At 37.0% G+C, this 27952-nt stretch overlaps 1 protein-coding gene, 1 non-coding gene and 1 pseudogene across 2 annotated transcripts; all 3 read right to left on the bottom strand.

The window, feature by feature from the left end:
• Positions 1 to 13223: 13223 nt before the first annotated feature.
• Positions 13224 to 15356, bottom strand: LOC127123830 (uncharacterized). The gene is made up of 3 exons (XM_051054005.1): positions 14680 to 15356; positions 14067 to 14511; positions 13224 to 13598 (listed from the first exon to the last, which is right to left on the bottom strand). The coding sequence occupies exons 1-3, from the start codon at positions 15354 to 15356 to the stop codon at positions 13224 to 13226; spliced, it is 1497 nt and encodes a 498-aa protein (XP_050909962.1).
• Positions 15357 to 20602: 5246 nt separating this feature from the next.
• On the bottom strand, positions 20603 to 20709 carry LOC127124703 (small nucleolar RNA R71). The gene has a single exon (XR_007804164.1). It is a non-coding gene; the product is annotated as a small nucleolar RNA R71 (small nucleolar RNA).
• A 3862-nt stretch (positions 20710 to 24571) lies between these two features.
• Positions 24572 to 24671, bottom strand: LOC127124390 (uncharacterized; annotated as a pseudogene).
• Positions 24672 to 27952: the final 3281 nt, after the last annotated feature.

The raw sequence follows: 27952 nt of genomic DNA, 5'->3' as shown, positions 1-27952 counted from the left end.
AGTTGAAGGAAGACCTCTAATCATGTATTTGACCGTGTTAGAAAATTCAATAGGGTGTGTGTTGGGGCAACATGACGAGTCTGGTCGAAAAGAGCATGCAATATACTACCTTAGCAAAAGGTACCGACTGTGAAACAAGATACTCACAGCTCGAGCAAACTTGATATGCTTTGGCTTAGGCTGCTCGCCGACTAAGACAGTATATGTTGAATCATACCACTTTATTGATTTCTAAGATGGATGTTATCAAATATACATCTGAGAAACCTGCTCTCTCCGGAAGAACAACAAGATGATTGCTGAACTCTGCACGCAGTTCAAAATAAAACACCATAACTCTTCTCCGTACCGGCCAAAGATGAATGGCGCCGTGGAGGCTGCTAATAAGAATATTAAGAAGATCATACAAAAGATGACAGTAACGTACAAAGACTGGCATGAGATGTTACTGTTTGCTCTTCATGGTTATCGCACTTCAGTACGCACTTCGACGGGGGCAACTCCTTTCTCTTTAGTCTACGGAATGGAAGCCGTCTTACCGGTGGAAGTTCAGATTCCCTCTCTAAGAATCATGAAAGAGACAGGTTTAGACGAGGATGAATGGATTCAAACTCGACTCGATCAGATAAATTTGATTGATGAAAAGAGACTTGCGGCTGTTTGTCATGGGCAGATATATCAGAAGCGCATGACCCAGGCATTCAACAAAAAGGTCAAGAGACGAGTGTATCAAATTAGCGACTTGGTGATCAAGCGTATCATTCTACCACAAAGTGATCCCAGGGGCAAATGGACTCCCACATACGAAGGGCCATTTGTAGTTAAGAAGGTATTCTCTGGTGGAGCCATGATGCTCGCTACGATGGATGGCGAAGATTTCCCGCATCCCGTGAACGCGGACATAGTTAAAAAATACTACGCATAAAAGAGACCCGCTAGGTCGACGTATCTAGGCAAAAGTAAGGGCATCCCGGCGAACCAAAAGGGTTCGGGCAAAAATTAGGGATAAACATATAAAAAGGTACACCCGGCAAGTCGAAAACCTGAAAAGGCGGCTTGGGCAAAAAAGGGTATCCTGGTGGACTGAAAACCTGAAAAGGCGGTCCAGGCAAAAATTAGGGATTAAAAGCGTATGACTATGTCCCGTTCTCAGACAGCTTCATCCAAGTTCAAGGGACTGAACAAGCCAATCACTTCTATCCGACAGCAGGAGATGAGATGCTTGAAGACATAATGACAGTAGCAGAATTAAAATCAATAGGACTCTTTTTCTTCATAGCTTTTTCTTTGTTGTCTCGACGATTTCCTCTCACTAGGATTTCTGTCTCCTTGTACACAAATTGCCTGTTTATAGGCCCTCTTTCAAAATCAATACAACTTTACTCTCAAAAAGATGCTTTTGTTTTACTTTCTCTGTTTTGTTTGCGTAAACGTCCATTGATTTAATTTGAATTGATATGTGCATTTGAATATGATCGATGTTTACCAAAACACATGCATAAAACGGAAATAGCAATCACTACAAGACTGCAGGATCGAGGAAAGATCTAACCATGCTTTCCAATAAATCCGTTGCCAATTCTACTCCCCAGCAAAGCCAGTTATTCCCCAGAAAAAGTCGGCATTACTAGACAGACTGGTCACCTCTTCCATCCCCCGCCAGGCTTCTGTTAAATATTTCTACCATCAGACGGAAATCAAGTATCCCTAGATGAGAAAGGGTCATCAATACAAGTATCTCCAACCAGAAGATGGGGATTTATTTTCCCCAGGGAGTCGCCAGAAAAAAACTTTTCAGACGCATAATTCATTCATTACATCATTTCACAGCATACGCATGCATACATTGTTCGCATTTATTTTCATAAGCATAAAATATCTCATGCATCATGACATGGCATCAAGCTAACTTTATTTTTCAGGTTAATTATCCTCCTAGTACAGTCAAAACAAAGGTCCATTCAGACGGACATCTTTATCAATTACATTCGAGATTTAATTATATCTCTCAGATACAATCCATATGGACATTTATTCCGACAGGCACTCTGATGGTGGCATCTTTAAGCCCACCCCAGATATTCATTGCAAATACAACATATACTATCAGATATGGCCTAGCGTACGGTTCATTCTGATTCAGCTCAACATATGACTCCTTCAACTCAGATACGATCTAACGTACGATCCATTCTGATCCTCAAATCCTCAGATACTGCCTAGCGTACGGTACATTCCGGGGTGTAGTCTAGCGTACGACTACTTTCTTCTTCAGATGCAGCCTAACGTACGGCTCATTCTGTAACTCCAATACGGTCTAGCGTACGACCCATTTGGACCTTCAAATCCTCAGATACTGCCTAGCGTACGGTACATTCCGGGGTGTAGTCTAGCGTACGACTACTTTCTTCTTCAGATGCAGCCTAACATACGGCTCATTCTGCAACTCCAATACGGTCTAGCGTACGACCCATTTGGACCTTCAAATCCTCAGATACTGCCTAGCGTACGGTACATTCCGGGGTGTAGTCTAGCGTACGACTACTTTCTTCTTCAGATACAGCCTAACGTACGGCTCATTCTGCAACTCAGATACGATCTAACGTACGATCCATTCTGATCTTTCATCCCCAGCGAAGTCACCCGCTTAATGGATAACTCTTTCTGTTACTCGGATACGATCTAGCGTACGATCTATTCCGATCTTTACCTCTCCCGAGGCAGTCTAATAGACGGTTCATTCTGCTACTCAGACACGATCTAGCATAGGGTCCATTCTGATCCTTTATTCCCAGCAGCGTATGATCCATTCTGATCTTTCATCATCAAACTTCCCGGATGGCATCTTTAAGCCCATCTCCATTAGGAATAACCTCTGATTAACAAGTGCAAATTTTTGGGGCATTCTAGTGTTCAATAATCTTCCACCTCCAGACCACGAATGGCGTACACACCATTCTAACTCTTTCGGTTCAAGAATATTGAACAGGGGCAGCTGTCATACCCCAAAATTTACCCGTTAATATTACAAGGCATTTCTAAGGCACTCCAACTTATTTTTCAAGGCATTGATCTTAAAAGAACAAGGACCCAGCACACAGATGACAAAATCCAGAAAATGTCCTAAACTGGTTTGCTCGCTAGGCGAGCAATTCCTTCGCCTAGCGAACCCTTCGCTACGCCACTCGCCTAGCGAAGCTTGCGAATACCAGAAAATTCTGGGCTTCATTCTGAGCCCATTAGGTCATAAAAAGAGCATTATAAATACCACAACTTCAGTGAGAAAAAGCGAGAACGAAAACGGAAGAAAAACGGGAAAGAGGCGGACGAACCGGAACCCTAGCAATCAAACCCTGGAGGCTAACCAAGAGAATTCAGAGCAACCCTAAAGGAAACCCTGAAGGCAACTCATCTGCACAAAGGTTACCTCCGCCCAACTGAATCCGATATCAAAAGTGATCCGCCAATTCAACGTTGCAATTCAATTGCAAACAGGTTTGCGCATCACTACTGTTTTATGCTTCCAACCTGTAATCTCTAAATACATAATGCATCATGACTGAATTTTTGGATATGTAATTAGATTTTGCATGTGAGTTTAAGTATGCCTGAATATCCTGAATGTTTGACCATGTTATTTCTGTAATTGAATGCCATAGGGTTCGGAGTTCCGGAAATTGTACTGCTATCAAACTCAAAACCCGTAGCCGCTCGCTAGCACATTGCTAAGCGAGCATGTAGCGAGCACTCGCTAAGCCTTCGCTAGGCGAGGCAGCAGCGAACATGACAGTCGCTGAATTTTTCTGTTCTGCTTTATGCCGACCTGATCCGATTCATTATAATCATGCATTATTACTACTGCTGTGTTTCTTTTGTAGTGCAATTCTCAATTGCACTTTGTCTCGATATTCTAACCTGTTTGCTGAATCTTGTAAGGGCTTACATACTCCCGAAGAAACGGCCTGCTAGGTATTCCACTTTATTTGTGGGATACCCTTATGGAGACATATTTGGAATTGCCTAATTGATCATAATATGGACCTAATTACCTAATTGATTACAACTACCTAATCGATTGTAAAATATTGTCGTTGAATATGTGATTTTGGACCTCTCTTTGTTGCCTTACGATATCACGGTATTATGGTCACGTCCCGCGAATGTGGGGATACACTTAGCAAAGACCCTTCGATTAAATCATCATGTCCCTATAAAATAAATCACAGTCCCTTGGATGTTGCCTGCGAATATATGATTTTGTCCCTCGATGACCCTTCGTTGTAGCCTACGGTTAAATGATGATTGTCCCTTCGAATGCTAAGGTATCCTTACAAATGTTGCCTTCAATGACCAATCGATGACCCTACGATGTCCCTTTTACATCCAAAGGATAAAACTACTTACTTATCAATAGTAAGGACAGTTTTACCCTCATAAGGATAGGAAATGCCCATAAAAGCCTTGGGTAGGTATAACCCTTAATTGCTAACTCACAACCTAAAACATTTTTCACACCCCACACCTTTCAAAACATCTTTTAGAAAATCACCACTTGGTATACATTCATACTAGAATCATTACCGAGTTATATTTTTCTAAACAACTTTCAAAACTAAACGAGATAACCACTTTGTATACATTCATACAAGAATCATTACAAAGTTAAATTCTCTTCTCAAAACATTTTCTAAACAATTCACAAACACTTTTTTCAGACAAGAAAAAAATAACATAAGTGATCAAGCAATTAAGAGCCCATGGATAACCATGGATACAAAGGGTGCTAACACCTTCCCTTTGTATAATGTACCTCCCGAACCCAAAATCTAATTAAGGTCTTTCCTGTTCTTTTCCACCTTTCCTTATTGGATAAAAGAAAAGTCGGTGGCGACTCTTGCTATCCGCGACATTTGCTTTCCAAAGCAAAACACACCAAAGTCAGTTCACCGTATGACATCATCATATCCCTTTGCCTCATTGGTTAACTACTGATTAACTTCTACACTTTGTCTGTTGTAGTGACCTTTGTCTAAGACTTTCAAACCAAAACAAGAGTTTGAAATTTTAAGCATCATGTACTCAAAATTTCACCAATCCTTATTTTGAAGGCCTCATACTTGAAACAATGAGTCATTCTCAAAGATTCAAATGAAGACTTAGCAAAGCTTCCATTTGCAATATCTTCATACTCATTGTAAGAAATAGAATTCAAGGAGATAAATTTAAATCCAAGATAATTCTATTTGTATTTCTTTGTTGTTCATTCATCTTGTTTAGTTTAACATCACCAACATCCGCAGGATGTGTGCATGTGACGAATTAATGATCTTTTATCATTGTTGCTTGTGTTGCCCTAATGTGTTTAGAAAAATGGATCTTTTTATGATATAATTAAGTGTTTAACATAATCTAGTCAATAACATGATCGGTGCTCTGATACCAATTGAAGGTGTAGGTTACACAAGAAATGAGAGAGGCATGGGGGGGAGGGGGTGAATTGTGTTTCAAGTATGACAACATTTTATTTCCCAAAACAAATAGAAGAATCACAACAACAATAATAGTAAGAACAATGATAAAATATACAAGTACTTTATCCCGGTTCACCATTAACTAGGCTACATCCAGTGCACCCATTTGAGTGATTTCTCCTTAGACAAAGACTTAATCCAATAATCAATCTAATTACAAAATAATGATAGCCTATCCTGATTTCTTAAGAATTCTGACCTACCCGGTCCTCTAAGAAATATAGCGATCATTGTCTCCTTAAGATCCTGACCAACCTGGTCTCTTAAGGAGATGTATCCTCTTTGACTACCTTTCAAAGCCCTCTCAAGAACCTGACCAACATGGTCGCTTGAGAATTACAACCTCAAGGATAAACTATCATTGCCCTCTAAAGATCCTGACCATATGGTTTCTTGAGGAAAATAACCAACCTTGGTTATTACAAAGTTGTGTTCAAAGTTTGCTTCTTGATAAGCTGATAACATACCACATGAAAATCAAATGAATACAATTAGAAGATGTACAATGAAAGTTCTAAGTATTTATCTCTTTTTTGAGTTGTGGTGTTGTAACTTCAGCGTCTGTTAAGACTCACACACATCCACATGCACGCCTATATCCACACACACTTATTTCCATATTCTTCTTCCTCAAAATATATAGGAGATGAATATATCCTTTAGAGTAAGGAACCGTTGGAGGGTAGAATAAGAATTGACCTTAAATTATCCGTTATATGAAGGTCATTCCATTTTCAACAGCTGAGTTGCACTTGAAGTAGATAGTTGTTTGATGATGGGTAGTGAGAAGCTTTTTTACTTTGAAAGTAGATTTACTTTTGTACTTCTGTCACATCAAACGGTATTGACTTTTAATTCAAATCTTCTAGTCAAAGGCTTCTTATGCAAGTGGATTGAAGCTTGAGTAGAGATTAGAGTTTGTTTTCATAAGACAATCTCTTTTTGGTTGTACTTTCCTTGAGTGTTCTTCTAGTCATAATCATAGTATTCATATAAAATATGAAGTGAAGCTTGATCAGAGTCCATAGCCTAGATGTTTCAGACTACAAAGTCTATTCAGAGTGAGACTTGAAAGTATCAGAGTCTAGATTAATTCTGAACAAGAAATGCAGGAGCACTTAATAGTTTTTACAAATGTTTTGACTGTTTAAGAGGCATTTCCCTTTACTTACTAACTTCTAGCCAGAGGCTTCTAATATAATTTGATGAAGCTTGAGTAGAATTCTCAGGATGTCTTCAGAACTTAGAGAGACTTCAATGTTCTTGGAGTACTACGTTGTGAGACTAAAACAAACTTGTAGTCAGAGCTTATATCAGAGATTGACTGGATGGTTTATGTTCAAAGTGTGTCTTCTCTTTAGAATCTGCTTTCAGCTTTCTCCAGACTTAGTATGCTTTCATATTGACTTCTTCAATGGTATAACTTTCTTCAAAGTATGGGTTTTATAATTGATGTTGTTCATGCCTTGCTTCAGACTTTGCTTTTAATATGATGTTTTCTTTCCATTAGAATTTTCTTTCTTCTGATTTACCTATCATAGTTGACTTCTTCAGAGTCTTCAACTATCAGTGTTGCCTTTAGACTTAACATTAGAAGTTTCTTGATCAGAAACTGCTTCACTCAACATTTGCTCTCTTCATTTAGATTCTATTTTAGCCTTTAAATTTATGCACACTTAACAAAACAGTTAGTGCATAAAATTGTCCTTCTTCACTTTGTTATCATCAAAACTTAAAGGTATGTAGATGTAGAACCAAACGTGTTCTTACAATCTCCATCTTTTAGATGATGACAAACAATTGTATTTTAATTAATAATTTTTACTTGGATAATCATGTTTATAAAATATCTGAGTTTGGTTTGCAAACTATAACACCCCAACTTTTAAATAGAGTATTTTATTTAATTATTGGTGTATTTTATTCACCATACTTGAATTTTAGTGTTTTTCGGTGTATAAGAGTATTTTGATAATTTAATAATTACCGGGATTATAAGATATGAGAGCAGAAAATAAAATATTATTATTGAATTAATGCGGATAATTAGACATATTTAATTACTTTGTAATAGGATGAAGAAGTAGGAAATATAGAAAATCTAGAATTAAATAATTATTTGAATTAAATATTTATTTAATTTGAATAATAATTTATAAAAATTGAGAATGGGGGAGAAGTTGAGTTTTTTAAGAAGTTGCAAGGTTGAATTGGAATAATGAGATATTGTGGATGGAAACTGTAAATTAGGAAAACCCATTGGGTTATATAAATAAAATATTGGGATTTGGGAACACATTTACGTGAAAACTGAGAAAAGTTGGAGAGCGACTACGAGGAACCCTAAGGGAGAGCGTGAGGAAGGAAAAGCCAAGCTTTACCAAACACACTACAATTTCAAGGTAGGAGGGATTATCTTCTTATGGGTGATTTAGGTATGTAGGATAGTGATGGATCCTTATACTTATATCAATGTCTTGGGATTTATGCTATTTTTTCTAATTTCATTAATTTAAACGATCGGTGTAAATTGGCCATATAAGATTTATGCAAAACCTTATTGACACGATTATTGGAATTGTTTTTCTGTATGATTGCACTGAGACCCAAAAATGGGATTTGGGATAAATCCCCCACGATCTCTTCAGTGTTATTGTTTGTAGGTTTATAGACCTTTTGTTGATGATAATGATATTGTATGAATTTTGTGTTGTGTTGTGTGATTAACTCTGCAGAGTTGGGATTTTTCTATGGGAAATCGAACTACTCTCCTTGGGTAATTTGGTTTCCCAATTTTGTGATGTTTGATGAACCTTGCTCTATTTCCCCTAATTTCCTATAATTGATTAGTTTTCCTAAATTTTTTCCGAAATGTAGTAAAACCTTGATTTTATTTTTTTATGAGACCCTTAACATGAAAAATTAGATTTTCTGACAGAAACTTAAAAATCAAAACTTTTTGAAAAATAAATTGAAAATCGGTTCCGGAGGAGTCTGCGATAGAGCTGCAACGGTGCCAGGAAGGATCAATCGCGTCGACGGCGGTAGCAGGGATGTGTCACTAGAGCAGATCGGCGCAGGTGAGCCACGCGGAGACATTCGTCAGTGGCCGAAGGTCGGTCGATTTCGAAGGTGATTTTCGGGCTTTCAGGCTGTTTTAGAAAAAAAAATCTTGAGTTCGAGCATTTTCGGCAGTTTTTGAGTTCGGGAGTCCGTTAGTGATTTTTTTGAGTAACTTTTGATGTTATAAACCTTTTAGTGACTTTAGGGTGACTTTTGAGTAAATTGAGTAAACCAGCCTAAGATTATGCTTAGTAGAGTTATCACCTGTGAACCTTTATCCTTAGAGCAATTGAGTACCTTAGAGTACTTTTGGGGATACTCTAGAGTTATTTTTGAGAATTGTGAGGTGACTTGTGAAATTCATCTGTTACATGGGCTACCTTGAAGAAGATCATGGAATGGATAAGATTGGATGTGGCCATCTTTATTTGATGCCTTGCTCTTCAAGATAATATAATTGTGCATTTGTGTGTTGCTTGATTCTAAAAGTCCAAGGGAATTCTGGGTTTCTATTGACATTCTTGTCTATTGGATTACTACCCATTTGGTCAGATCTTTTCAACTCTTAACTTTTAATTTTGTACATAGGATTAGTCTATTCACCTTCTCCCCATTTCTTTAATTTCAAAATATCTCCCTCCTTTTTCAAAACCTTCTTTGATTGAACTTATTTTGCTCTAAACTTTGACCACTTTTGCAAAAAGATAGAAACTTTGGCCTTATGCCATTGCATTTTCAAACTTCCTTTCTTAAATCAAACCTGTAAATAGACTTAACTATACTCGACTTAAACTTTCAAAAAGCCAAAAAGAACTAACTCATTCAAACCATTTTTAGGCCTTTGTGCCTTTCAAACTTAATTTTTGTTAAAAGCAATGCATCCATTTTGAATTTTGTATCACGAACTACGAGGTTTTGATCCCTCATTTTTATGTTGGTACCTAGGCACAAGACCGAAGGTCTTGCCAAACATAAAAATATAATTAATGAATTCTTTTCTCATCCCCCCATTCTATTTGTTTGTAAACATCACTTTGTACCAAATACATATGCACACAAAAAGGGCTCCCTAGGATTACCTAGGACACTTTGGGTGCTAACACCTTCCCTCTGTGTAACCACCCCCCTTACCTATAATCTCTGACATTTTATTAGTTTTGATTTGAAAACTTCTTACCTTTTGGGTTTTGTTCGTACTTTTTTCCTTTTCCCTTGGAAACAATAAAAGTGTGGTGGCAACTCTTGTTATTTGATCTCTAGCTTATCCATAGCTTGATGATCATGAATTTACCGCTACAGCTCCCCCTAGATCAATGCTTGATAGAGATCAAAATTCTCCCCCTTGATCAATGCTTAAAAGAGATTTTGCTAGCTGCACTTTGTTAGACAAAAAGCATACAACACAATAACAATACTTCTCCCCCTTTGTCATTAGCAAAAAGGAAGGGAAAAGACTTAAAAAATAAAAAATATAACATAATAGGTGTATGGAAATATACCAAGAATAAAATACATTTAAGCATAAATAAATTAAAATAAATGGAAAATCGTGACAGGTGTAATTGGTTAACCTTATATGGTTAATCAATTACAACACCAAATAGAACAGAAAATGCGCAAGGGAAAGAGGTGTTAATCGGCTACCCTATTATGGTTAATCGGTTAACACCTAACAAAAAAATAGCTACATAGCAGGCAACAGGTAGAAATTTCCCCCAAATTATCACTTTGACATGTTATAACATATAATATTGCAACTTTGGATTAACCATTCATGTTATGAAAATTATTTTAGCATCATGTAAAATGAAAATTTGTAAATATAGTGACAAACTCACATTCTTAAAATTTAAGTAAGATTTTGAAATTTGATATTTTGTGTACCTTTGATTCATTATAGAGTATAATGAATAAATATTGAGGAATTATATGTCACCTTCATTTATAATTCCAAGCTCTCTCCTAATTTTGTAAAAAGCGTCTAAAGAAAGCGGCTTTGAGAAGATATCTGCGAGTTGATTCTGAGTATCGAGGAAGGAGATATCAGTGTCACCTTTTAGAACACGATCCCTTAGGAAGTGATGTCTAATGTCGATGTGTTTGGTTCTCGAGCATGATTGGATTCTTTGAAATATTGATTGCACTTGTTTTGTCGCATTTGAGAGAGATGCTACCTAGATTTACACCATAATCGAGAAGTTGTTGCTTCAACCAAAGTATTTGTGCACAACAACTACCACTGACGATATATTATGCTTCTGCAGTGCTGAGAGCCACACTTGCTTGATTTTTATATGACCAAGAAACTAGAGCATTTCCAAAAATGTGACATGTTCCACTCGTGCTTTTCCTGTCCATCTTACATCCTGCATAATCTACATCAGAGAAACCAACAAGACTACATTACATTTGGGGTACCATAAGCCGACATTGGATGTTCCTTTGAGATACTTCATTATTCTCTTCACAACAGTGAGATGAGATTCCTTTGGACATGCTTAAAATCAAGCACATAAACATACACTAAACATAATATCGGGTCGACTAGCCATTAGATACAACAAGGAACCAATCATACCTCGATACTTAGTGATATCAATTGGAGTTCCGGATTCATCATGATCAAGATATGTCCCCGATCCCATTGGAGTGGCTATATCTTTGCAAGCATCCATGTCAAATCTTTTGAGAAATTATTTGCAATATTTAGATTGATTGATGAATATCTCATTCTTTGTTTGTTTGATGTGCAACCCAAGTAAGGAGTTTAACTTACCCATCATGGACATTTCAAATTCTCCTTGCATGATTGTTGAGAATTCTTCACATAAGGATTCATTTTTGGATCCAAATATGACGTCATCTACATAAATTTGCACTAAAATAGTATGATGGTTAATTCTTTTGATAAACAAAGTAGTATCCACTTTACCTTTTTCGAAACCATGTTCGTAAAGAAAATTACTTAACCTATCATACCAAGCCCTTGGTGCTTGCTTCAATTTGTACAAGGCCTTCTTGAGCTTGTACATATGATTAGGATGTTTGAAGTCTTCAAATCCTGGAGGTTAACTTACATAAACTTCTTCAAGTATGTATCCGTTAAGGAGTGCACTTTTAATGTCCATTTGGTACAACTGAAAATTCAAAGAACAAGCATATGCCAATAATAATCTAATTGCCTCTAGTCTAGCAACAGGAGAAAATGTTTCCTCAAAGTCTATACCTTCCTCTTGATTATAGCCTTGGGCTACTAATCTTGCCTTATTCCTTACAATGATACCATTTTCATCTAGCTTATTTTTAAAAATCCACCTAGTACCAATAACATGCTTACCTTTTGGTTTAGGAACTAGATACCATGCTTGATTTCTTTCAAATTGATAAGTTCCTCTTGCATGGCTAGAATCCATTGATCATCATCTAAGGCATTTGTGACTTTAGAAGGTTCTATTTGATAAACAAAAGCCCTGTTGAGACAAGTATCTTTAAGATTCAATAGAGTAGATACTCCCTGATTTATGTCTCCAATAATTTTGTCAATGGGATGATCTTTATGCGTTCTCCATTCTTTAGGAAGATCTTCTTGATTTGTCTCTAGTTGAATGTGTTCCTCTTGGTCTTTTATTTGATCATGATTATTGACTTTGATAGAATATTCCGTAGGATTTCCTATAATTTCATCATCATCACAAATAACTTCATCCTCTTTCGAGGTGTTAGATTCATCAAACGAAACATGCATAGATTATTCAATTGTTAAAGTTATTTTGTTATAAATTCTAAAAACTTTACTAGAAAGAGAATATCCTAGAAAAATACCTTCATCGGATATCTCATCAAACTTATCGAGATTGTCTTTGTCATTGTTTAAGACAAAGCACTTACATCCAAAGATGTGAAAGTATGAGATGTTTGGTTTCCTTCCTCTGAAGTGTTCATAGGGGGTCTTTTTCAATATAGGTCTAATAATAATTTTATTACTTACATAGCATACCGTGCTCACCGCATCCGCCCCAAAATACTTTGGAAGATTTGAGCCGCTAAGCATAGTTATTGCAAGTTCCACAAGTGACCTATTCTCTCTCTCTCCACTAGTCCATTTTGTTGAGGAGTCCTTGGTGCCGAGAAATCATGAAAAATTCTATGTTCTTCGCAAAAATCTTCGAAGGAGGCATTTTGGAATTCTCCACCATGGTCGCTTCTTATGGATGCAATAGTTAGAGATTTCTCATTTTGGATTTGCTTAGCATATTTCTTGAACGTCTTGAATGCATCATTTTTCTGCACTAAAAAGAATGTCCAAGTGTATCTAGAAAAATCATCAACAATAACTAAAGCATACACATTACCTCTGAAGCTTCTTGTTCTTGATGGACCAAATAAGTCCATATGCAACAATTGTAGTGGCCTTGTAGTGGACACCACATTATTTGATATGAAAGTTGATTTGGTTTGTTTTCCCTTTTGACATGCATCGCATAATCTATCTTTGACAAACTTTATCTTAGGCAATCCAATAACAAGATCATGCTTTATTAGTTTATTCAAATGTTCCATATGAATATGAGCGAATCTTTTATGTCAAAGCCATGACTCATTACTGTTTTCCATAAGACATTTTACCTTCTAAGACACACCATCAAGGGAAATCATAAATATATTATTAAATCTCGTACCTTTATGTTTTACCTCTTGTGTGACTTCATCTTCAATCAAGTATTCATCCTTAGTGAACTTGTTTTTGAAGCCTTTGTCACAAAGTTGGCTAATACTTAGAAAATTGTGCTTTAGTCCTTTGACATAAATGACATCTTCAATGGATGTGAAAGGTGGTGCTCTAACTTTGCCTATACCAAGAATTCTTCCTTTGTCATTATTACCATAAATGACATAACCTTTGGCCTTTAATTCTAGATTTGAGAATTTGTTAATGTCTCCCGCCATATGCTTGGAACAACCACTATCAAGATACCAAAGGTTTGATGTGGTTTTCAAGCATACCTATAAAACAAATTAAGTTTTGTTAGGTACCCAAATTGCTTTAGGTCCTTTATAATTAGTGTCTTTCTTTATCCACACGTAATTCCCACTTGCTATGCTAAAATTTCTAACATAGCATGCATTAGGTGTATGGCCAACTATTCCATAATAAAAACAAGTAGGTTCAAAATTGCTTCTATATCTAGGAACATAAGATTTATTTTTAGAAAATATTTTTCTTTTAGGATAGTGATGAATATCTTTTGCCTTGTTCACTTTCTCTTTGGATGGTTGGTCATTAACTTTAACAAAGATAGTTTTACTAGAACTTGGTTTGAAAAACTTTGAATAACCAAGTCCACTTTTGTCATTGGAATATCTTTGTTGGCTAAAGACACATTTCAACCCAATTTGTCATTTCTCATACCTTTCAAGAACCCTTTTTAATTGGACAATTTGGAAAGAAAGTGATTCACAATTTTTATGTACAAAATTTTGTTTTTCACTAATCATCTTATGTTTTTCATCATCGACATCTTTTTCCATTGTCACGACTTTTTCTTCTAGAGTTGAAATTAGTTTCTTTTGAGATGATATTGTTTTATACAGAATTTTGCATTCTTTAAGAAGTTCATTTATAGCACCTTGTGCATCACTATCATACAGAGAAAACTCATTATTAACCTCATCTTCTTCATTGTTGGAATGGTGTGAAGTCATTAATACTAAATTTACACTTTCGTCGCTTTCCGATCTGGATGAAGAACTTATCTCATTATCTTCCCATGAAACATACGCCTTTTTATTCTTGAATTCCTTCTTGCCTTTAAAGCCACCTTTCTTTGAGAGTTTCGAACAATCCAACTTTATATGACCTTGCTTTCCACATTCATAGCATGTGATATCTTGTGTAGATGTGGAAGACTCCATTTTCCTGAAATGTTTATTTCTTTTCGCATAAAAGGATTTGTCATTTTTACCAAAAAACTTACCAAGCCTTTTAACAAGGAGCATGAAATTTTCATCTTCCTCCAGCACGCCATCATCTTTATCTTCCTTTGAGTTTACCTTCACAAAAATTCCTTTGGATTTCTTCTCTTGCCTTTCATGCTTTTCAAGTCTTCCAAGTTCAAGTTCATGTTTTTGGAGTTTTCTGAATAATGATGCGGACGTCATAGTAGAAACACTTTTCTTCTCCGATATGGCCGTTACTTTTGGTTGCCATTCTCTAGTCAAGGATACTATCACTTTAAGGTTGAGATCATCATTTGTAAAGGTCTTTCCGAGAGCAATTAAATTATTCGCCAAGTGAACAAATCTTTTCTGCAATGCAATAATGGATTCTCCGGACTGCATTATGAATATTTCATATTCTTGACTTAATTTGTTTAATCTGGATCTTTTAACTTCAGTGGTTCCTTCGTGAGTATCCACCAAAGTGTCCCATATTTCTTTTTCCAATTTACATTGAGATATGCGGAATAACTCATCCATACTTAATGCACTTTGAAGAATATTGATAGATTTCTTTTCATTAAGTATTCTTTTCTTATCGTCTTCATCATATGAATTTTTAACCTTCGGAGTGCCAACACCATTGACCACACTAGTTGGATTATGTGGAACATTTTCAACGATTTCCCATATACCATCTCCTTGTGCTTCTAAATATGCTTTCATGCGGATTTTCCAGAAGTCAAAATATTCTCCAAAAATTAGAGGGAGTTTGTTGCTACTACCACCATCTTTGAAAACCAGGTTTCCGCTTGCGGAAGCCATCTTCTTGATCTAAGGAGCAAGTTACCAATAACCCGCTCTGATGCCAAATGTAAGTTGAGTGTGTGCTTAAGAGGTGGGTGAATTATGTACTATGCTACTTTTTCCTATTTTGACTTGTTTTAAGAATCTTTCCTTAGAGATTACTATATGATGAATATAGTAAATGTTGAAAGATAAAGAACACTGAGAGATATCCTGGTTTCCCTCACAGATCGAGATTACTCCAGTCCCCTTTCAAAATAAAAGAGATTTTACTATTGTTAGGACTTTTACAAGACCCTTCCTAGTCTTTCTATATAGACACTAACAATCACACCAAGAAGAATCCTCTTGGATTTTTCACTAAGTTCAAAAAGAGAACAATCCTCCCTTTTAATGAATCTCTTGTTTCCAACAACCCTAGACAACAAGGATACACAAAGTAATCTGAATTTTTGATAAGTATGTAAAATGGAATTGTATATGTATCAATCCATGGATTGATCTTTTCCTTATAACAAACAAAACTCTCAATGTTACACAAGTGTTCACTATGAATGGAATGAAACTTGTGATGATTTTCTATGAAGGTTAAGTGCAGAAAGTTTCACTCTAAAAATTCCGATTTTGAACACTTAGAAAATATTTTGAAAGATGAAGAGAATATTTGAATGTTTGAAAATTTTGCAAAAGGAGGTGAGATTGAATGAAGAAATGATGTTTATATAACACTAACGCACCTTTACAAATCAGTGCAATTCATGAAAGGATGTCATGCTTCAAGAGCCATGATTGAAAAATAACAGAATGAAAAAATATAAAATTTTCAGGCACGGGTACAATGGTAATCGGTTAACCAAATATGGTTAATCGATTACACCCTTATAACGTGCAAATTATTTGAAAGTTTAAGCCCGTTAATCGATTAGCACCAGGAGGTTAACCGATTAACAGCTCTCCAGAATGCAAAAATGGTTAATTTTCAAAGATAAAACCTTTAGTATAATGCATCCAAACATATTAACTAAACATGATATGAATGTATGAGGACTTGAACACTTGTATACTTATTAGAAAGTTTGAATGATGTGTACCTTATCATGCATGATCAATCCATGAGTATTTCTTCAAGACTTCACAAATTAAGAAACTTGTCTTTTCTTCAAGTCTTTGAGCCATTTCTTTTTGTCAATCCACTCTTGCTTTATAGAATCTTGTCATCATCAAAACTCTTGAGAAGTATGTCTTCACAATTGTTATAGCTGCAAATAGGAATATGCATGTGATACATTTACATGTAAAGTCAACTTTTCTAAATGGCTCATTGCAAGAAGAAGTTTATATGTTACAACCTCTTGGGTTTGTGAAAGAGAACAAAGAAGGGATGGTTTACAAGCTGCATAAAAGCCTTGCATGGGCTGAAACAAGCTCAAAGGGCTTGGAATATAAAGATTTATTCATTTTTGAAGCATATGGGATTCGAGAAATGTAAAATGGAATAAGGAGTGTATGTACAACATACTTCTGAAGACAATGTGATTTTGGTGTGTCTTTATGTGGTTGACATACTTCTGACAAGGAATTGTACTTATGAGATAAGCAAGTTCAAAAAGGTGATGATGAATGCATTTGATACGACTGATCTTGGAAATATGATATATTTTCTAGGGATGAAGATTTTGCATTCTGAGAAGGGAATTATTGTGCACTAACTGAAGCATGAACTCTAGTTGCTAAAGAGATTTGAGCTGATGATTTATAAGTTAACAATCACACCTGCTGAGACAAATCATAAGTTGGATTCTGGTTCTAATGATGAGGATGTAGATGCTACAATCTTCAAACAATTTGTTGGTTGTATGAGATATTTGTGTAACACAAGGCCTGACATATGTTATGCAGTTGGAATATTTAGTAGGTTTATGAGTAAGCCAAAGTGGTCACATTACCAAGTTACAGTCAGAATTCTGAGGTATGTAAAAGGGACTCTGGGGCATGGACTTTTGTTTCCATATAAAGTATCAAATGATGATGAGTTGATATCCTACTCAGACTCTAACTGATGTGGATACATAGTAAAAAAAATGAGCATTATATGACACATGTTTATGTATCTGGGAGCCCCTATTTCTTAGTGTTCCAGGAAGAAACCAATGGTTACATTGCCAACATGTGAAGCTGAATACATAGCTGATGCTTTATTAGCTTGTCAGATTGTTTGGATGGTGAATTTGATGCAGGAACTGGAGTTCAAGGTTAGCAAACCAGTCAAGTTAATGATAGACAACAAATCTGCTATAAGTCTTGCTAAGAATCCAATGTTGAATGGAAGAAGCAAGCGCATTGATACGAAGTACCCTTTTCTGCGCAATTAGGTTCTGAATGGAGTACTTGAGGTTGTTCATGTCAGCACTCAGAAGCAACTTGCAAATGTGCTGACCAAAACAATCAAAACTGAACATTTCATCAATTGGAGGGATGAAATTGATTTTGTTGATTAAAAACTTTAATGTGAATTAAGGGATGGTGTTGAATGCAATTTAACATTCAAGTTAGTTTAGTTTTGAGTTTCATTTGAATTTGAGTTTACATTTAATGTGCATTTGAAATTGTAACAGATTGTAACATTTCTTTAATTTGAAAAAGTTAGTTAGAAATTTGTTTCTCTCTCTTCTTTCATCCCCATCTTGTCCAATTTGTATGCATTGTTAATGAAAATTCATTGTTAAACTCCAACACTAACTTTTCCCACATCAACAAGTGTGAGTCTCTCACATTTTACAACAAGATCCAACGTATGATTCAACTCTTACTCTCTCACCAAATCATATTAAGAATCGTATACCACTTGTTAGAAAATCTAGGAGAGGTGTGAGCAACATTGGCCCAACACTCTAGAACATAAGAAAGTGAAACATCATATTTTCATTAAAAAAAGCTTAAGATAATATGTATAAGAGTCACTTTTCTTATACATCCTACATTTTGTTCATGTATAGCCGATATGAAACTTAAGATTTAAATAGTTTTTTGGTCCCTGTAAGTTAACGAATTTTTGATTTTAGTACCTGTATTTTTTTTTTTTGGGTCTGAGTCCATATATCTCACTTTTGTGTTAGTTTTAGTCCCTAAAGGTAAAATCCGCATGAAACTGATCACACTAAAATTCACCGTATTTCTGACTCCGATTTCGCATGCATTCTTAGCTTTTATTGTTGTTTTGCTTTGTTATTTCTTTGTTTTCTTATGTTTTCAGGTTTTTATAATAATCGGAGCTTGAATCGGGAAAAGGAGCGAAAAAGGAGTGAAAACGGGCGAAAACCTAGAAATTCAGCGTTTTGCACTTACGGCACCCACCGTGGCGGGCGCCATGGGGTTAGCCATGACGTGGCCACGTCTCAAGACCACTCCTCAACCGTCAAGACCCACGATCCCCACTCCATCATCCCCTGTAGGGACCATGGCGGGCGCCATAGGCCTGTGGCGGGCGCCACAAGGCCAAAATCAGTAACCTCCACTTTTTAGTGGAGGGGCGTCCCTGTCATTTCATGCTTTCAGTTTTTACTATAAATAGGACCTTAGATTTTCGTTTTTCTTCATCCAGAATTAGAATTCTCTAGGCATATATCAGTTATAAAGCAGTTGCCATTCCACATCGGGGTGCCTCTGCAATCGAGTGATCGAGTCTGTAATCTGTCTGTGGTTCGAGTTTTTGGAGCACTCTGGAGGAAGTTAATCCTGCCGCCATTTTAATTCAAGTTCGTATTTTACTTTTGTTTATTTCCTGCACTCGCACATTTACGTTGTTTATTTCCTGCACTCGCACATTTACGTTGTTTATTTCCTGCACTCGCACATTTACGTTGTTTATTTCCTGCACTCGCACATTTACGTTGTTTATTTCCTGCACTCGCACTTTACTTTGTTTATTATCCGCACTCGCTTTAAATTACTTTTATGAAAAACTATAAAAAGAATATTTACTTTATCATGTCTAACTAATTCTATAAAGGTTAGAATGTGAGGATCGTAATTAAACTAGTAATCAGTGTAATTGTTCGTGGAAACACCTAAGGGCTATTTTATCTTTCAATTCAAGTAATTGTTTTTAACTATTTCAAAAACAGCCAAAAGCGCTTTGTCTAGTTTATTAGGAGATTTTAGATTAAAAAGAAAAGAGATTTTAAAACGATTTTCGGACGCGTTAGGAAGTTTAAACTCTGGTTCGTAAGAACCTCTTTTTGCTAAGAAGTCCAGGTTAAAATACTTTTCAACTTAGTTAAGATACTATATTTCTTAAAAATAGGTTTACTACTCTAACGCAGTACGCACCTTTTTATCCGTGACAATAGGAGGGGTTGATTAGAGAGTACAACTCGGTTCTGAATACGCGAAAGCGACAGTTCCTGTTAAATTAGTTCTTTTCAAAGGAGAAAACATTGCCCATAAGTAGTTCCACTAACAAGTACTGGATTATCATTGATTGCGTGAATTACATTCGAGCCTGTCTTTATTTATTATTTAAAATTATAATTTTATTTACCATTGCACCCTTATTAAAACCCTTAAAAATAGTTGCCTTAGATACACACCATAACAACAGGTTTGATAGATTGACACTTGGTCTCTGTGGATTCGATAATCTTTTATATTACTTTGACGTGATTCGTACACTTGCGAAAAACACGCATCAAGTTTTTGGCGCCGTTGCCGGGGACCAATTTCGTCAAATTTCATTACCCTGTAGTTATACCGTTTAGACTAAGGTTGTTACCCACCGGTCAATGCGAAAGACTCGCAGTGCCGGAAGTTTAGTAGACCCTCTAGCTGAACCTGAACGTTACGCTCGCGCACGTTTATTTTTCCATAGGAATAGGATAGCTATGGCCGAAGAACAAAACCGAAGACCTCTTAAGGACTTCGCCCAACCATCAAACGAGGAACCTAGTTCCAGTATAGTAAACCCCGTTATCCCAGCCAATAATTTTGAACTTAAACCACCCCTGCTGCAATTAGTGCAACAGAGACAATTCTCAGGTCTCGCTACTGATAACCCAAACCAACATTTAAAAAACTTTCTTCAGTTAGCAGACACCTTTAAAACCAATGGAGCTTCTCCTGAGGCGATACGCTTAAGATTATTTCCCTTTTCCCTCAGAGATAAAGCTCTATCATGGTTAGATTCCCTTCCACCCAATTCAATAACAACTTGGGATGACCTTAGGAAAGTTTTTCTTGCTAGATATTTTCCCCCAAGTAAGACCGCTCTTCTTCGAAACCTTATAACTAGATTTACCCAACTCCAAGGAGAGTCGTTGTTCGAAGCCTGGGAGAGATATAAAGAACTATTAAGAGCATGCCCACACCATGGCTTAGAGAATTGGCTAATCATCCAAACCTTCTATAATGGACTTCATTATAACACTAAGATGACCATCGACGCTGCCGCTGGTGGCGCACTGATGAATAAACCTTACCCTGAAGCTAGTGCCCTTATCGAGGATATGGCCCAAAACCATCAATCATGGGGAGTAGAACGAGCGACAGTGGAAAAGAAGGAAGCCCAAGGAGGAATACATGAGCTAAGCTCTATAGACATGATGCAGGCTAAAATGGACGCGTTGGCCCTTAGAGTCGAACATATGTGTACAACTCCGAATACTGTAGCCGCAGTTTCGCCGAATTGTGAGATATGTGGAACGCAAGGACACCAATCCGCCGAATGCAATCTGTTAAATGAAACCAACACTGAGCAAGTGAACTATACCCAAGGGAACCCATTTCCTAACACATATAACCCTGGATGGAGGAATCACCCAAACTTCTCCTACAAAAATAATAACCCTATTCAAAATACCGCACCTCCGAGACAACAAGGTTACCAAGCCCCTAGAACAAATCAACCTATGCAACCTGTACCGCCAAACCCGAGCTTTGAAGAAATTGTAAAAGATTTCATCGTTGCTCAAAAACAGAAAAACAAAGAGTTCATGAACCAAAGCGTCCATGTTAACGAACTAATTACCCAGTTAGGAACCAAGGTTGATCAAATCATTACTCATAATAAGATGCTTGAAACCCAGATCTCTCAGGTAGCGTTAAACCAAGCCCCACAGACTACCCTTGGAGGACAGCTCCCTGGACAACCTCAACAAAACCCGAAAGGGCAAGCTAATGCCATTACTCTACGAAGTGGAACCGCTTATAAGGAGCCTTTAAACCCTAGATTAAGTGAGCCTGAAACTTCTAAGAGGAGTGAGGAAAAGGAACCAGAGAAGCCTGAAACCCCGGAAAGTCAAGAAAAAGGAGAAGAACCTAAAAATAAAACCTATGTACCACCACCGCCATACAAACCACCAATACCATACCCTCAAAGATTAAAGAAAACCCAAATCGATAATCAATATCAAAAATTCGTTAAGGTTATAGAAAAACTTCACGTAGAAATCCCCTTTACAGAAGCCATCACCCAAATACCTTCTTATGCTAAGTTTCTCAAAGACATACTTACGAATAAACGTAGACTTGAAGATCCGAAACCCGTGGAATGTAATTCTATTTCCGAAGATAGGTTAGCAAAGAAAGATAAAGATCCCGGAAATTTTTCCATTCCTTGTATTTTAGGGAATCATGTCATCGAAAAAGCTTTTCTAGACTTAGGAGCTAGTGTGAGCTTAATGCCTTTAGCAGTTTGTGAGAGATTAAACTTAGGAGAATTACAACCTACTAAGATGTCGCTTCAATTAGCCGATAGATCCGTTAAATACCCTATAGGCATACTTGAAGACGTCCCTGTTAGGGTGGGTCAGTTGTTGATAACACGAAATTATATCGCTTTTTAAGACTTAATTCAATTAAATTATTTTATCATTTACGCTAATTTATCCCATTTTATCAGATATTATGCAGTATTTCTCTTCTGTTTATATCAGGTACCCATTTTGAAGCAAAAGTGAAAAAGGGAAGAAAAGGAGGGGTAAAAAGCAACAAAAAGGAGAGAAAAGGAACCAAAGCCCAGCCCAAAGCGCACAAGTCACCAATGTTGTGCCTGTGACGGACGTCACAGGACGCGTGACGAGCGTCACGCGAAGCAGCCTTGTGACGGACGTCACACATGGTGTGACGAACGTCACACCAGTCCTCTATATTTTTGGCGCAAGGAACTCAACTGACCACGTTGAAGCCCACTTCCACTCACGCTTAACCCTCGGAAGCCTACTACCATGCACGCGGAAACCCTTGAAAAGTGGTTACACCAGCAGCTTATAAATAGCAGCAAATTGGGAACTTCCAGACACACAGTTTTTGCACGCTCAGTCTTGCGGAAGCTCTGCCAAATTTATTTTTTCACGCCTTTGCCTATTTTTCTTCCTTTCCAGCATCGTTCACTTTATTTATTTTATTTTGCAAGCTTTGTTTTCTTTTTCCCTTGCAATTTATTTTCCCCGTTCTTAGCTTTTAGATATTTTTCGCGTAGTAGTTTCTACACCGGAAACTACTGGGCAACTTTATACCGGATTTAACCTTACGTTATTTTCGAGTTTTTTTATTTCCTTGATTTAATTTACTGTTTAATTGAAGAATCGAAGAACAAATCCTACCGGCTTGTGGTGGAGTGTTCAAGACCATTGTATTACGCATTCAGGTTCTTTAATTGTTATTTAATTTTTATGCTTTATTCTACTGTTTATTTACATTGCATGCCTGGAATGAGTCTGTTTATGCATGATATAGATTCTTATTTATTTAGCATGTCTGGCTAATTTGCCTAGGTATCGGTATGTAAAGTAAGCAGAAAGAGGGATCAAAACTAAGTCGGTCTATTCAAACTTAAAATTAGAATCAATCTTTTTATGGTCTTAACTTACAGGTTTAATAACAAGATTTTTTACAAAAGTAAAAGACATAAAGAAGTTGAAACCAACAGAGCGAGAGTTTGAGGTTTTAACTGGACAGTGTAAGTTAGTCATTAAATCTATCTCAGGGCGAGAGCAAGTTTTAGAATTAATTAAATTCTGACCTTTTTCCAAAAAGTATTTTTAAAGATTGAATGTGAGGACGAGAGTTAAGCATTTAGATTTAATTGTATAACCTAAGTCAACAGAGCGAAAGTTTGAGATAAGGGTGTTTAAAACGGTCAGTATTTTCTTAAAAAGAGTTTCTGCAACTTTATTGTTTTCAAAATATGATTTTTGACTTAATTATAAGTGACAGCAACATTAACATAAGATCATGGTTTCTTCAACAGAGCGAGAGTTTGAGATAAAACCTTTAACCAATAAAGTTAGTCGAAACGATTTATTTTAAAACCGAGAGACCGACAAGGAATTGATTCCCTAGTTTTGACGAACTACATACCGATATCCGTTTTATTGATATTTAATCTAGATATTAGTTTAGCTCTTAGCTCCCTTCCCCAAACAATCAAACATTTTCACCTTAGATTTACGTAGTAACCTTAGATAACGGTACATCGATTCATAAGTCCCTGTGGGATCGATATCTTTTAAAACTACGCGATAGAACTGTGCACTTGCAGTTTGTATCCCATTCTCGACTCACACAGTCGAGCGATCAAGTTTTTGGCGCCGTTGCCGGGGACTTTTATTCAATCGATATCGTAACTCTTCCGTTACGCTGTAGAGACTAAGGTTTCTTTTTCCTTCTATTCTTTCTTTCGTTGATTTGTATGCCACGCACTCGCTCTCAAGGCGAACCGCTCTATTTACGAATCAACGATATCGAACTATATCTCCGAGTCTTACGACGAATTCGGGAATATCGTGCTGAAAACAATCTCCCTCCTATAAACCTTCCTGATATCAAAAACATTTTTCCTTCTTTAACCGAGATGGCAGAACCAGCTCGTGCTCTTAGAGATTACGCCGCTCCATCGCAAGATGAACCGCATTCAAGTATTGCTCCGCCCGCAATCGAAGCAAACAACTTTGAACTTAAACCTTCACTGTTGCAGGCTGTGCAACAGAACCAATTCTCTGGAAATCTTACCGAAGATCCAAACCTTCATTTATCCGTATTTGTTCAATATGCTGATACTGTTAAAGCTAATGGTGTCACTTCAGAGGCAATTCGACTTCGTCTTTTTCCTTTCTCATTAAGAGATAGCGCTAGAAGATGGCTTCAATCTCTTCCTTCCAACTCAGTCACCACATGGAACGAGTTGAAGAAAGTTTTTCTTGCCCGATATTTTCCGCCAAGCAAAACAGCTATGTTAAGAGCCCAGATAAACGGATTTAAACAGAAAGACAACGAGTCTCTTTTCGAAGCATGGGAAAGATACAAAGACATGATGAGACTTTGCCCACACCATGGTTTGGAAGACTGGTTAGTAATTCACACATTTTATAATGGTCTCTTATACAATACAAGGTTGACAATAGACGCCGCTGCAGGTGGTGCACTAATGAACAAACCTTATGCTGATGCTTACCAGCTTATCGAGAGCATGGCCCAAAACCACTATCAGTGGGGAACCGAACGAACAACAGTGGAAAAACCTCAACCGAAAACTGGCATGTACGAGATAAGTAACCTTGATCACGTCAATGCAAAAGTGGATGCTTTGGTCCAGAAAATTGAAAGTTTAAACGTATCACCACCAACCGCCGTGGTTGCTATAACTCAGAATTGCGAGGTCTGTGGAATCCAAGGCCACACTCCTGCGGAATGTCAACTCTTGACTGGAATCCAAACAGAGCAAGTAAACTATGCTCAAGGAAGCCCCTATTTGAATACCTATAACCCAAATTGGAAGAATCATCCAAACTTTTCATATAAGAGTAATAATGCTTTATACGCACCTGGACAGTCTCCGAATCAAACCCCATCTATACCTCCGGGATATCAGAAACCAAATCCTAACAATAATACCCCTAGAAAATCCAACTTGGAAATCATGATGGAAAACTTTATAGCTTCCCAACAACAAACCAATAAAGATTTCTTAAACCAGAACATACACACTGGCGAACAACTTAAACAACTAGCAAGCAAAGTAGATGCCTTGGCTACCCATAACAAAATGTTAGAAACCCAAATATCTCAAGTAGCTCAACAACAAGCACCTACTGCTGCACCAACTAGTACATTCCCTGGACAGCCCCAACCTAATCCGAGAAGCCAAGCTCATGCAATTATATTAAGAAGTGGAACGGAAGTGGAAGGACCGTCTGATCCAAGGATAGAAAACCAAAACCCTAAGAAATCTACTGAGGAAAGTGAACCTAAGGAAAAGGAAGAGAGTAATAAGGAAACCCTAGAAAAGAAGGAACCTTATGTACCTCCACCACCTTACAAACCACCTATACCTTACCCTCAAAGGCTTGTTAAAACCAAAGATGTAGGCCAATTCAGAAAATTTGTTGATCTCCTTAAGCAATTAAACGTTACAATTCCATTTACCGAAGCTATTACGCAGATGCCCTCATATGCTAAATTCTTAAAAGAAATTCTTTCTAATAAAAGGAAACTTGAGGATAGTGAAACCGTTACACTCCCTGCCGAATGTAGCGCTATAATCCAAAACATGCCCCCTAAACTCAAGGATCCAGGTAGCTTCTCTATACCCTGTCACATAGGAAAATTTGTCATCGACAAAGCCTTATGCGATTTAGGAGCCGGAATTAGCGTTATGCCTTTATCCATATGTAAGAGACTGGAAATGGGAGAATTAAGACCGACCAAGATGTCTGTACAACTAGCAGATCGTTCCATCAAATATCCTGTAGGAATCCTTGAAAACGTTCCCGTACGCATAGGTCAGTTTTACATTCCCACTGACTTCACAATTATGGACATTAGAGAAGATGATACTACACCTATTATACTAGGAAGACCATTCTTAGCAACTGCCGGTGCAATCATAGACGTAAAACGAGGAAGACTCACCTTCGAAGTAGGTGAAGAGAAAATTGAATTCATTCTTTCCAAATTCTTGAAAGCACCTGCAATAGAAGATACATGTTACTTCATGGATATCATCGATGAATGCATAAAAGAAGCAGAGTCAGGAGAAGACAAATCATCAGACTATCTTTTAGAAGACAAATCTAAACAATGCTTAGCAATAACACCAGATCCTACGCAGTGTCTTAACAAACCAACCCCTGATTTGAAAACACTTCCCAAAAATCTGAGATATGAATTCCTAGACTTAGAACTTGAACGACCTGTGATAGTCAATGCAGATCTAGGAAGACTCGAAACAGAAAAACTCCTACATATCTTAAGAAAATATCCAACCGCACTAGGATACCACATAACCGATCTTAAAGGAATAAGCCCTTCTATTTGTATGCATCGCATCATGTTAGAAGAAGACGGTAAAACCTCTAGGGAACACCAGAGAAGACTAAATCCGATCCTAAGTGAGGTAGTGAAAAAAGAAATAACCAAGTTATTAGAAGCAGGTATTATATATCCTATATCTGATAGCAAATGGGTCAGTCCTGTACACGTTGTACCAAAGAAAGGAGGCATAACCGTTATTGAAAACGAAAAAGGAGAAACTATAACTAAACGAATCGAATCGGGATGGAGAATGTGCATTGATTATAGGAAACTAAACAAAGCAACCCGAAAAGATCATTTCCCTTTACCATTCATTGACCAAATGTTAGAACGATTAGCAAAACATTCACATTTCTGTTATTTAGACGGTTATTCAGGCTTCTTTCAAATACCAATTCACCCTGATGACCAAGAAAAGACAACATTCACATGCCCTTTTGGTACCTTCGCGTATAGACGAATGCCGTTTGGTCTGTGTAATGCCCCTGCAACTTTTCAAAGATGCATGATGGCAATTTTTGCCGACTTTCTCGAAAACATCATGGAAGTATTCATGGATGACTTTTCTGTGTACGGACAAAGTTTCGAAGAATGCCTTGAAAACCTGGAAAGAGTTCTTGAACGATGTGTAAAAGTAAACTTAGTACTTAATTGGGAAAAGTGCCACTTTATGGTACAAGAAGGAATTGTTTTAGGACACATCATCTCGAACAGAGGAATTGAAGTAGACAAAGCCAAAATAGAGGTAATCGAAAATCTTCAACCCCCAAGAACCGTGAGAGAAGTACGAAGCTTTTTAGGACACGCCGGTTTCTACCGACGATTCATCAAAGACTTCTCTAAGATAACTAAACCCTTAACCGGACTATTAATGAAAGATGCTGAATTCATATTCGACGATAACTGTTTAAAAGCATTTCAAACTCTTAAACAAGCATTGATCTCCGCACCCATTATGCAGACACCAGACTGGAATGAACCATTCGAAATAATGTGCGATGCCAGTGATTATGCTGTAGGTGCTGTTTTAGGACAAAGAAAGGATAAAAAGCTCCATGTTATATATTACGCTAGCAGAACCCTGGATGAAGCACAGATGAATTATGCCACAACCGAAAAAGAACTCCTAGCAGTAGTATTTGCGCTAGATAAATTTCGTTCTTATTTGGTAGGAGCCAAAATAATAGTTTACACTGATCATGCTGCTATCAGGTACCTTCTAACAAAAAAGGATGCTAAACCTAGACTCCTAAGATGGATCTTGTTACTACAAGAATTCGACTTAGAAATCAAGGACAAGAAAGGAA

This window comes from Lathyrus oleraceus, chromosome 2 (assembly GCF_024323335.1).
Source record: "Lathyrus oleraceus cultivar Zhongwan6 chromosome 2, CAAS_Psat_ZW6_1.0, whole genome shotgun sequence".
Classification (NCBI taxonomy): Eukaryota; Viridiplantae; Streptophyta; class Magnoliopsida; order Fabales; family Fabaceae; genus Lathyrus; species Lathyrus oleraceus.
This window is presented reverse-complemented; position numbering and strand designations above follow the sequence as displayed.

What these genes read in the sequence shown, in the direction of transcription:
- LOC127123830 (XM_051054005.1), bottom strand. Translation starts at nt 15,356, where the DNA reads ATGGCTTCCGCAAGCGGAAACCTGGTTTTCAAAGATGGTGGTAGTAGC. An exon ending in AGACTTGAAAAGCATGAAAG is followed by an intron (nt 14,512 to 14,679) that starts GCAAGAGAAGAA and finishes TAAACATTTCAG; the next exon opens with GAAAATGGAGTCTTCCACAT. An exon ending in TTAGTGAAAAACAAAATTTT is followed by an intron (nt 13,599 to 14,066) that starts GTACATAAAAAT and finishes TTTGTTTTATAG; the next exon opens with GTATGCTTGAAAACCACATC.